Source organism: Engraulis encrasicolus, chromosome 21 (genome assembly GCF_034702125.1).
Source record: "Engraulis encrasicolus isolate BLACKSEA-1 chromosome 21, IST_EnEncr_1.0, whole genome shotgun sequence".
NCBI classification, from domain to species: domain Eukaryota; kingdom Metazoa; phylum Chordata; class Actinopteri; order Clupeiformes; family Engraulidae; genus Engraulis; species Engraulis encrasicolus.
This window is the reverse complement of record NC_085877.1, coordinates 15454206-15466383: the sequence shown is the minus strand read 5'-3', so window position 1 is coordinate 15466383 and position 12178 is coordinate 15454206. Positions and strand designations below refer to the sequence as shown.

At 45.0% G+C, this 12178-nt stretch overlaps 2 protein-coding genes across 8 annotated transcripts in view; one reads left to right on the top strand and one right to left on the bottom strand.

Moving 5' to 3' along the window:
• The window catches only part of LOC134436927 (probable E3 ubiquitin-protein ligase HECTD4), a 145808-nt gene that overhangs the window by 60066 nt on the left and 73564 nt on the right, over positions 1-12178 (top strand). For 3 of the 5 annotated variants that reach the window (XM_063186272.1, XM_063186271.1, XM_063186275.1), the window contains 4 exons: positions 1439-1567; positions 8137-8261; positions 8651-8804; positions 10477-10580. In XM_063186272.1, the coding sequence (XP_063042342.1) occupies positions 1439-1567; positions 8137-8261; positions 8651-8804; positions 10477-10580 (512 nt within the window). The remainder of the gene's footprint in view (positions 1-1438; positions 1568-8136; positions 8262-8650; positions 8805-10476; positions 10581-12178) is intronic. The other 2 variants (XM_063186276.1, XM_063186274.1) reach the window with 1 other exon arrangement.
• On the bottom strand, positions 2020-5256 carry LOC134437564 (uncharacterized). 3 transcript variants are annotated; one of them, XR_010032414.1, is made up of 5 exons: positions 5084-5256; positions 4792-4901; positions 3826-3985; positions 3463-3592; positions 2020-3056 (listed from the first exon to the last, which is right to left on the bottom strand). XR_010032414.1 is itself a non-coding variant. In XM_063187053.1 (5 exons), exons 2-5 carry the CDS (start codon positions 4867-4869, stop codon positions 2994-2996), a joined length of 426 nt encoding a protein of 141 aa, XP_063043123.1. In that variant the 5' UTR covers positions 4870-4901; positions 5084-5256; the 3' UTR covers positions 2020-2993. The 3 variants fall into 3 exon arrangements, 2 of the variants coding, with proteins under 2 accessions (XP_063043123.1, XP_063043122.1); XM_063187053.1 differs by having other exon boundaries at positions 3463-3587; XM_063187052.1 differs by having other exon boundaries at positions 3463-3985.

The following is a 12178-nucleotide window of genomic DNA, read 5'->3' as shown; positions in this document are numbered from 1 at the left end:
GATGGAAAAAAAACAATGCAAAAGTATTGACATTGGCGCTGTGTTCAACTTTAAAAGTGACTCAAATAGCGCCTAGCAAGAGGGCAGTCTGCATGCAGACAGTAACAAGTTTCATCCCACTAGCTGTAGTATAATACAGGTTTGGTTGTTGGGTGAATAATTCCTGTCATTGGCACGTTTTTAGTCTACATTCACATCTCAAGGTGCCGTTTTCATGATGATTGTGAGATCGTTAAATAATATGTCACATAATGGCTTGTTGATGGCTTTTAACAATCTGTTAATGGGCTTTAGTTTTCAGTGGAATTCTAGTCATTGATTGAAGGCTAACATGAACACTGCTCTCTGGTGATGGACAGAACAACTTGAGCTTGATGATGAAGCAAGGCAGTCTTTTTTCTGAGAATAGCCCCATAGGAGAGTAGCCAAAATATTTACAGGGCAGGCACCCCAAATTCTGACCTAGAGCTAGCTCTATCCAAGGCTCTATTCAGACTGACTGTACAGCTGAGAAACCTAGAACCCATCTATCTACAGACACAGACAACATCTAGTTCATCATCTAGTAGCCACCAAAATGAAATTAATGAATTAAGTTGATTTGCATTTGTAATTCGTTAAAACTAAAGGTATTTTGCATTATTATTCAGCCATGTCCAGGCATTTGCATTTTCTTTTCTTTTAAGGCAGGATTAAAAACTTAGGACCAAGTAACCAAAGATTATGCTTTTACCTCTGTTATGTATCTAACATGTCATGGTATTTGAATCTTTGTTGGTCATATTCTGCCACACATACTTTTCTCATGCTTTTGTGATGAAATAGCCCATGTGACTACAATATTATGCATAATAAGTATGTAATTATGTAATAATGATTAGCGTTATTGACACCCTTTTGGTCTCCTTGGTAGGCCCTATTCAAGTTGCAAAAGCCATTAAGTCATTCATGATTTTGACCCTGACATGGCACTCACATCAGAATAAGATAAATATAAGTGTAAATACTAAGCTTAAAAAGCAATGAAATTCTCGTTTCACCGTGTATCGTATAGGGTCGCGTGGACGCACCAAAAAGTTCAGGCTCAAGATTTTTTTTTACTTTAATCCCTAGTGTTCGTATTATGGCATTATTTTGAATTGAAATTCTTTCCATTCGCAATTTCGTACAAGCCCGACATTAACGTTGTTTACAGGTGGTGCCCCCCTCCCCAGCCCAGCTTACGCTGCCTCATGGCCACACTAGGTCTAAGACACGTTGATACGCTAGCTTGATAACATTTTAGACATTAGTGTTGTTTAGAGGTGGTGTCCCTCAGCCTATGCAACCTCCTGGCCTTGCTAGATCTAAGACACGTTTATATGTTGTTTACAGGTGAATATAAACATTAGTGTTGTTAATGTTTACTGGTAAATGTAAACATTAATGTTGTGTACAGGTGGCGTCCCCCAGCCTTCGCTACCTCATGGCGGTCCAGAACCACCTGCTGAGCAACACCATCCTGCTGAGGCCGGACGATGCGGACGACAGCGACAGCTCCCTCCAAGGGGAAACAATGAAGGTACAGGTAAACATCACCTTTAATTTAAAAATAACACCCCGTTATTAACCACCTGCCCTTTCCTCAGTGTGCTGTGCTGTGGTCATGGGTCTGCTGGGGCCTTGCTACATTTTGCCGGCTAATTTCTTTTTACACTGTGTCGTAAATGTCAGCGACACAACTGACTGAAAGAGACAAAACCAATTTCATGTCCACGTTGAATCCGAATAATCTTCTACCATTGTTGCATCATGTATGTCAACCGTGAGTCCATCAGCTGTCAATGTCAACGTGGCACAACTCTTTTTGATTGTGTGTACTATGTCCCTTTCAGTCATGGCTTGCCGTTACAGTATGGGTAATGATGGAAAGCTCGCACATCCACAGGAACGTCTGACCTGGGAGCAGGACCACAAGTGACTAGATGATACTGAGAAAAAAGTCCGCTGCACGACCAGGATTTCTTTTGCTCCCAAAAATTTATTTTACGTGACGTTTCGGGTTTTACCCCTTCTTCAGACGTGACAATACATAGAAATACACACCCCATATATACAAATTCCAGGTGATCACATGATCCCATTGCAGGTGTTAACAATCACTATGAATAAATTGGCTCCCAAGTCCCACCACTCATTACTCACAGAGCTGATGACATCATACATATTACAAATGACACTCCCCTATACACACAGGTGACACTATATACATATGTTCATATACAACAGGAAAACACATAAGGAATGATATATTGTGAGAAAAAATTGTAAATAAAAATAAAGAATAAATGAAAAAAGGCAAATATGCCTGAAATACCATTCCCCATTCTATACATGTTAGCAAGATTAGTCAAAAGTGTTGGCACAAGTGATATTAAGTCCATCACGGGGGCATGTGAAGAGAAGTCCATTAGCACACAGTTTCAGGAGACACCACATCACATATGCATACAGGAGGGCCGCAACAGTGGAGGAAAGGTTCCCTCTCTAGAGTCACAGGTTGGCGGCAGGAGACACCACATCTAGAGTCACAGGTTGGCGCTGGGAGGCCGCGCATCTAGAGTCACAGGTGGGCGCTGAGGGATACTATGTCAGGAGTCACAGGTTGGCGCTAAGGGATATTAAATCTAGAGTCACAGGTTGGCGCTGAGGGACCCCATCTCTAGAGTCACATGTTGGCGCTAGATCTGAAGACCAGGAGCTAGTAAGATTGGATTCACAGGAAAGGTCTCAGGTCAAAGTCTTCATTTAACCCTCTAGGAGACAGGGTCCCCAATGTGTATATCCAGAATGCTTCTCTCTTTAGTAGAAGGGAATTCACATCCCCTCCACGACTTGGGCACTTGACATGTTCAATGCCTATGTACCTGAGAGTTGAGACGTTGTGTGAGGCAGCTGTGAAGTGAAGCGCCACTGGACTCTTCTCGTTGTGGTTGCGGATATTCGACCGATGTTCAGCTATCCTGGTTTTCAAGCTCCTGGTTGTTTTTCCAATGTAGGCCAGCCCACAGGGACACCTGAGCATGTAAATGACATTGTTAGTGTTACATGTAATCACACCTTTAATGCGCAACTGTTTCCCTGTGAGGGGGTGATGAAAGGTCTTAGTCTTGATAGTAAAATTGCATTGGGCACACTGGCCACATTTGTAATTGCCTTGGGGAATCTGTCGCAGAAAATGTTCTGGTTGGGGAGGGTGGTGGGCTTTCACCAGTAGGTTCCTCAGATTGGGTGGTCTTTTGAATACCACCCTTGGGGGTGATGTGAAACAGCTTAGAGAAGGGTCAGATGTGACTATATGCCAATGCTTCTGTATAATAGACTGGAACTCATGGCTGAGCGGTGAGTACTGTACTATGCAGTTTACGCGGGCTTCTGTGGCTTTGCGTCTTGTGGTGTATAAACAGTCTGTTTGGGACATACCATTGAAGCGCCTCCTAGCGCTTGTGATCCACTCAGGCTTGTACTGTCTGTCTCCGAACCGGGCCTCCAGGTCCTGGGCTTCCTTCTGAAAGTCCTCGTCTTTGCTGCAGAGCCGTCTGATGCGGCTAAACTGTGAAATGGGTAAACTTTTTTTCAGTGGAACTGGATGATATGAAAGGCCGTGTAGGATTGAGTTTTTGTCAGTTGGCTTACGGTAAAGAGTGGTACCTAAGTGTTCTCCATGCCTATACACCAGTATGTCTAAAAAGCTCATTTGATGTTTGCTGTATTCCATGGTGAATCTTAAGTGTGTGTTACGTGAATTTATGTATTCGTGGAATGTTTTGAGCTGACTCTCTGTACCTTGCCAAATAAAGAACACGTCGTCGATGTAGCGTTTCCAGTTAGTGATGTGTTGAAGATGAGGGTTGCATTCATCCCAGATGTGTTGCTGTTCGAAGAGGCCGCAGTACAAGGAGGCGAAGCTCGGGGCCATCTTCGATCCCATGCTGGTCCCTGAGATCTGCAAGTAGAAATCCGATCCAAACATGAAGTAATTAAACTTAAGGACTATTTCAATTAGGTCCACAATGCATTGTGTGGGGGGAGTGCAACTGGGGCGCTGATTCAAGAAATGTTCGGAGGCCTGTAGGCCTCCTCTGAACGGTACATTGGTGTAAAGTGACTCAATGTCCATAGTGACCAGAAACATCTCCTCCACAGGCATAGTAATGCTCTGGAACATCTTGATGCACTCAACTGTGTCTTTGATGTAAGAAGGGAGGGAGGTGACTAGCGGTTGAAGGAAATGGTCAACGAAGGCAGAAATGTTTTCTGTGAGAGACCCTATGGCAGCTACTATCGGCCGTCCGGGGGGTACATCTGTAAATGTTTTATGTATTTTTGGAAGAGTGTATAGAACGGGTATCACTGGGGTGTTGACAGTCATGAAAGCATGCTCACGTTTGCTGATGTGATTGTGCTGCAGTAATGAATTCAAATGGGTGTGAATGGTTTCTCTAAATTTCGTAGTGGGGTTGGATGTCAACTTCTTGTAAAAAGTGTTGTTGCCCAGCTGCCTGGCTATTTCACCTTCATAAGCCTGGCGATCCAAAATGACAATCCCTCCTCCCTTATCCGCACTCTGCACAACCACGGTTCTGTCTTTTTGTAGGGCACACAGTTCAGCCCTTTGTGATGAAGTGAGATTGTCAGCTACCTTATACTCTTTCCTTTTAGACATGATGGTGGTTACATCCTGTTCGACCAATCTGCAATATGTGTCTAGTGATGCATTTCTCCTTTTGGGGGGAATGAAGGTGCTTTTACCTCTGAATGTGGTAGTCGAGTGATCATTCTGCTCTTCGCTGGTCTCTGGGGTTGCTGCGGCGGCTCCCAACTCTGCATTGTGGTCGGTTGGTGTTGGTGTAGCACTGAAACTAGGACGGGAAGAGGAATTGAAGAATTCTTTTAGTCTGAGTGTCCTGAAAAATTTTTGGAAGTCAACTATTGTATTGAACTCGTTACAGTGTGTTGTAGGCACAAACGAGAGGCCTTTGCTTAGTGCCGTTAAACAGTCTTCCGTGAGATTTTTACTAGAGAGGTTAATGACATTGGTTACCTGTGGCTCTTGGCGTCTCTTCTTTTTTAGCGACCGTCTGCACGGTTTCTTTGTTGTTTGCCTCGTGGTGGTAGGCGTCTTTGTCCTTGGTTTGTTCTGCCCCCTAAAAAAGGACCACTGGTTTGAGAGAAGTTACTGGATTCTGACTCGTATTCGTCCGTGGTGGTCATCACCTGCTGGGAAGCGCGCGTGTTGCGATGTCTTCTCGCTGGGGGTTGTTGTGCAGAGCGAGTTTTTGGTGTTGGATTTCTCCACTGGTAGACTCGGCCACGTTCGTAGTCCAGTGTGTCGCGTTCGAACTTCCTCCTTTTTGACACTGTGATTTCTTTGGTTAATTCTTGTTTGTGTTGCTCACATTCCTCTAGTTTCTGTTTGAGTATCACTGGGTCATTCACTTCCGTGCCAAGTTTAGTTTTGAGTTCTGAAATCTCGTCGCGTACTGTCGCGAGGTTAGCTGTAACTTCCTGAATCGTCAGTGCCATCAAATCAAATGAGCATTTGTTTAGAATTGCAGTCCATTGATCACAAAAGTTGGAGTTATCCTTACCCATGATTGGGCCCTTATTGATTCGTAAGCCTCTAGGTATTCGTTTGGCTCGCATATAATCACTCAATGTCACTGCATGTAGGAAGAGGCGTGTTTCTCGCTCTTCTAGTTTTTGTAATGATTTCGTAGTCAGACCTGAGTTGCTCTGTGCAGTGGCGTTGTTGAAAAGCGAGTCCTGTAGGATGATCCGTGTGTAATCTTGCTGGGTAAATTCAAACGTGGCAGATGTCGCTGAATCCATTGGATAATAGTTGTATGGCGGTTGTGAAGCTCAAGGTACGGGAGTCAATCAAAGGTAGATGGAGTGCAGAGCAAAGACAAAAGTTGAGGTAATGATGGAAAGCTCGCACATCCACAGGAACGTCTGACCTGGGAGCAGGACCACAAGTGACTAGATGATACTGAGAAAAAAGTCCGCTGCACGACCAGGATTTCTTTTGCTCCCAAAAATTTATTTTACGTGACGTTTCGGGTTTTACCCCTTCTTCAGACGTGACAATACATAGAAATACACACCCCATATATACAAATTCCAGGTGATCACATGATCCCATTGCAGGTGTTAACAATCACTATGAATAAATTGGCTCCCAAGTCCCACCACTCATTACTCACAGAGCTGATGACATCATACATATTACAAATGACACTCCCCTATACACACAGGTGACACTATATACATATGTTCATATACAACAGGAAAACACATAAGGAATGATATATTGTGAGAAAAAATTGTAAATAAAAATAAAGAATAAATGAAAAAAGGCAAATATGCCTGAAATACCATTCCCCATTCTATACATGTTAGCAAGATTAGTCAAAAGTGTTGGCACAAGTGATATTAAGTCCATCACGGGGGCATGTGAAGAGAAGTCCATTAGCACACAGTTTCAGGAGACACCACATCACATATGCATACAGGAGGGCCGCAACAGTGGAGGAAAGGTTCCCTCTCTAGAGTCACAGGTTGGCGGCAGGAGACACCACATCTAGAGTCACAGGTTGGCGCTGGGAGGCCGCGCATCTAGAGTCACAGGTGGGCGCTGAGGGATACTATGTCAGGAGTCACAGGTTGGCGCTAAGGGATATTAAATCTAGAGTCACAGGTTGGCGCTGAGGGACCCCATCTCTAGAGTCACATGTTGGCGCTAGATCTGAAGACCAGGAGCTAGTAAGATTGGATTCACAGGAAAGGTCTCAGGTCAAAGTCTTCATTTAACCCTCTAGGAGACAGGGTCCCCAATGTGTATATCCAGAATGCTTCTCTCTTTAGTAGAAGGGAATTCACATCCCCTCCACGACTTGGGCACTTGACATGTTCAATGCCTATGTACCTGAGAGTTGAGACGTTGTGTGAGGCAGCTGTGAAGTGAAGCGCCACTGTTAATATGTATGATGTCATCAGCTCTGTGAGTAATGAGTGGTGGGACTTGGGAGCCAATTTATTCATAGTGATTGTTAACACCTGCAATGGGATCATGTGATCACCTGGAATTTGTATATATGGGGTGTGTATTTCTATGTATTGTCACGTCTGAGGAAGGGGTAAAACCCGAAACGTCACGTAAAATAAATTTTTGGGAGCAAAAGAAATCCTGGTCGTGCAGCGGACTTTTTTCTCAGTCATGGCTTGCCGTTACAGTATGACATGGTGCCATAGCTGTGCTTAAACCTACCTGGGCTGGGGTCAAGGATGGCCTTTTCAGCCAATGTATATTTATTTAGTTAGTTATTTAGTTATTTATTTAGTTAGTTAGTTAGAGCTTTATTTGTCCCCATGGGGCAATTGTTTGCATTACGTTCGCTGGCAGTAATACTACTTCTACTAATAATAATACTGTAATAATTTAATTCAAACCTGAGGTTTGATGCTCTGTTTTTCTCTTAAGTTGCTTTAGATGGAATCATTTCTTTTGAAGCTTTTCTTCAACCCAGCGATTGAATGGAGCTGACCTTTTCGCATTGTTGCTATGGACACTGCCTCACTATAGTGCTTGACCGCAGCCATCAGTTCAAGTTAAATTCATTTCCTGAAGTCCTTCGCACAAGTGCTAGATTTCCCTGTCACATTTTCTGCCATTTCTTAAGCGCTTCTTTGAATAAGAAGCCATTGAAAGCACTTGTGTTTTTTTTTTTGCTATGCTACTACTACTACTACTACTACTACTACTACTACACCTCTCTCTCTCTCTCTCTCTCTCTCTCTCTCTCTCTCTCTCTCTCTCTCTCTCTCTCTCTCTCTCTCTCTCTCTCTCTCTCTCTCTCTCTCTCTCTCTCTCCATCCCCATGCTTCTGCTTATTGCTGGCTGAAGGTCTCCGTGCACTGGCTTCTGCATCTCTGTAGTGGAGTGTGTGAGCATGTACATGAGCATGTCCTGTACATGACTGTGCATGCACGTTTCTGTGCGTATCCGTGTTTGTGTATGTCCTCCTCGCGTGTCCTCGTCCGTGACAGACAAGGTGTCTTTGCTACCGAAGCCTTTTCTGTCTCCCCCTCCTTCAGGAGCTGCAGACGAGCATCCTGTCCCTGGCCACCAAGATCCTGGTGGGCTGTGACGAGGTGCTGGAGACGCTGCAACAGGTCACCACGGCGCTCATCAACAGCGACATCAGCGACCGAGACGTCAGGTTTGTGTGTCTGTGTGTCTCTGTCTGTGTGTGTGTGTGCGCGCGTGTGTGTGTGTGTGTGCACGTGTGTGTGTGTGTGTGTGTGCACGTGTGTGTGTGTGTGTGTGTGTGTGTGTGTGTGTGTGTGTGTGTGTGTGTGTGTGTGTGTGTGTGTATGCATTTCTGCATGCATGTTTCTGTGTGTGTGTGCATCTGTGTCTCTGTATGCGTGTCTGTGTGTGTATGTGTGTGAGAGAGATCCCGGAGGGCTGTGATGAGGTGTTGGAGACATCACAAACATTTTTTTTCACAATTTCCCCCTATTTTTTCACTGCTTTTTAATTTAATCTGTGTGTGTGTGCGTGTGCACGTGTGTACGTATGTGTCCGTCCGTCTCCTCCCACCCCCAGGTTGAAGGGTCTAGAGCAGGTAACCAAGGCAACCATGCTGGGCCACCTGTTGCCGGTGCTGTTGACCTCCCTCATGCATCCCAACCTGCAGACGCTAACGCTGGCAGACGCCCTCATGCCACAGCTAGTACAGCTCGTATTATACACCAGCCAGGTCAGTATATACTGTAGAGACACACACAAACACACACAAACACACACAGCAGGGGTTGGGAAAAGACACGGAGTGAGAAACACACATTCGCAAAACACACTACCTCCCTAATGGCTGTGCATCTGTTAAATAAACAGTGAGTGTGAGTGTGAGTGTGTGTGTGTGTGTGTGTGCGCGCGCTTTAAATGTCTCTCAGCCCCTGTGCTCAGAGTGTGGTCCCCTCTCCGCTTCTTTAATTGGATGATGCACAGCTGCTGAGGCTGCTCCAGTGCTCTGATGTGTGCTCTGTACATTACACAAGAGAGCCCAGACCTTCACGAGACAGTCGTGTATTTCACTCACGAGAGCCCAGTTCCGCGCAAGCTACTCCTGTTCTTCACTACTGTCACTTCAGAACTCCATGCTCATTAGTGTCTGTGCAAGGGTGCTTTTAGCTTCATTTCTTTTACTAACAGGAGTGGGTTTATTTGTTGCTGGAGCAGATCATTTATGTGTGTGTATGTGAATGTGTGTGCACACATGTGCGCGCAGCTGCACACTTATTTGTGTGTGTGTGTGTGTGTGTGTGTGTGTGTGTGTGTGTGTGTGTGTGTGTGTGTGTGTGTGTGTGTGTGTGTGTGTGTGTGTGTGTGTGTGTGTGTGTGTGTGTGTGTGTGTGTGTGTGTGTGTGTGTGTGTGTGTGTGTGTGTGTGTGTGTGTGTGTGTGTGTGTGTGAGATTATTGTATTGTGGCCCTGACGGCACCTCTCTAAGCAAAACTTCAGTAGTGTCGAGTGTCACTGTAGTGGCAATCCGAGTGTGCCCTCTGATATTGCTTTGGTTGCCCTCTGAGATTCTCTTTTTAAGGCTTTTATGTTTTATTTTAACCACTTTCAAAAGGGTGTTTCATCCATTTGGAAGAGAGCTGGCAGAATGAAGTTCAACCAACGGTTGAAAAGAACTTTCCCAGTCGAGAGCATTGAGACCATTCTGTATCTCAAAAGGCGCATTTGTGTCAGTGCACTGACGTTTAGTGCATAGTGCACACAGTGCACTGAGGTCTTTATTGCGTAGTGTCTAGGAAAAATGTGTGCCACTGACCTTTTAACCTTACTGGAAGTGACAGACTCGCATAGCATTAGCTGGCAAAAATATTGTTTGGCTACTGTTTACATTACACGTCTTGCTCATGTATTTACATTTCCTTCATCCCCAAATGGTAACTGTCTATCATACAATTCTTGGCTTAACATGAAGAGGTTGGTATTTCATCAACATAACTTACAGAAGAGACTGTTGACTTAACTCTTCTACTGATCTGAACGCCGCGTTTCTTCCATTACATTAACAACATGGCGGACGTTTAATGCGTGCAGTGTCCATCCTTCACGCACTGCATTTTTGACCATTGTCAGGGCAGCATCCGGGCATTTTGAGTACACTGAATTTACCAACATTCACTGTGAGCGCCCTACGCACTGAAATATACAGTAGTACCCGAAGTGTACAAGTGCGCCATTTGAGACATGGCACATGTTTGACCACGGGGACACAAAAAGTAGCTTGTGGTCCTGAGGTACTGTTTTTTAACAAAACTTGTTTACCCTTTGTGTTGATTGTTTGTGTCTGTGTTTGTCTGTGTTTGTCTTTACTTGTGTGTGTGTGTGTGTGTGTGTGTGTGCGTGTGTCCACAGACTGCTCTGCTGCTAAAGACCCAGTCCTCTCTCCTCATCGAAGGAAGTCCTCTGGAGAGTGGCTCCCTACGGCAAGGGGCTAAGGCACCCCCTACTGACGACAAGTGAGAATGCACCTATTATTATTATTATTATCATTTAGTCGTCTACCAGACCACACCTTTTTAGTGCTGACTTTGGATGCTTTTATGACACAGTCAGGAAGAATTTGTTGCAGTTGTGTCGTAGTACTAGAGACGGTTAATGAGAAGGAGTCTGTGCATAAGAAGTTTCTTCCAGAGTCAATATGACGTAATGTTTTGATGCTACAATGCTGCATATCTACCGGTATGATCTGCCCTGCCCTTTTAGGATGATAGCGGGATTCATAATGAAAGGAGTTCAGTGGGGAAGATTTCAAGTCACGCTCATTTAGGAGACTGGAATTGATCCCACTGAGTTGCATTGGTAACACATAGTGAAAGAAAGCCGAAGCCCATTGGGAAACTCCAACTCCCATTGTCATTGTGACACAGCACTCCACAGCACACAAGTGAACACTGCACACTGCACACAACGAAATTGCATTTATGCCTCACCCGTGCAAGGGGGCAGCCTTCAGTGGCGCCCCATGGGGAGCAGTGCAGCGGGACGGTACCATGCTCAGGGTACCTCAGTCATGGAGGAGGATGGGGGAGAGCACTGGTTGATTACTCCCCCCACCAACCTGGCGGGTCGGGAGTCGAACCGGCAACCTCTGGGATGCAAGTCTGACGCCTTAACCGCTCACCCATGACTGCCCATAGTTTACATTGGTTACCATTTTGAGACTCTTTGGTAGTGCCAAAGACTGCAGATTTGGAATCAGTTGCAGCTCCAAGTGACCAGTCATAGTGAATCTTAGCATATTCATCTACAATCATCAACATGGACTGGGACTACCTCAAACTATTTTGGTCTAATGAACTTTTGTATTACACAGTATATTTCGTTCTGCCAAGGAGACATACCTTGAATAGGACAAAATTACAGTATGAGGATAGGGATGACTCCGGTTATATATCAATGCCATCTGCATACGGAATAAAAAGTCCTGTATTGTTCCAGGCTCTGATGTAAGGGTTAACGTTCGGCGAGAAGGTCGCTACCGTGGAATAGCAGCACGACAGAGAGAATCTTTAGACCCCGACGCGGAGCGGAGGGGTATTGTTCTCTCTGAAGTGCTGCTATTCCACAAAGCGACCGACTCGCCGAAAGTTAACCCGCTTATTATATGGATATACTTAAATGATTCACACATGCGGGGTCATTTCTTTAGACCTATTTAATGTTAAGATTGTTGCTGCGCAAAACAAAACAGTGCCGTTGTGGAACACCGCTAGGCAACAGCTAGGTAGGCTAGCCAGGACAACAGGTGTTGTCTATCACAGCAGCTGATTAGAGTGACAAAAGACCGGACCCCCTGCGGAGTGATATGAAACATTCGCTTTAGCCACTGACTTGTATACAAGCCAGTGGCTTTAGCAGTGAACGTCTTGTTGCCATTGACAGCGGTAGCCAGGACAACGGGTGCTGTCTATCACAGCAGCTGATTAGAGTCTTGATGAAAAGTCGCTTTAGCAGTGAAAAGTCTTGTTGCCATTGACAGCGGTCTGTTATAGACCAACCCGTCCGTTATCGAAAAATAACAGACGTCCGAACGTTGGGGAGCCCCGTTGAAATG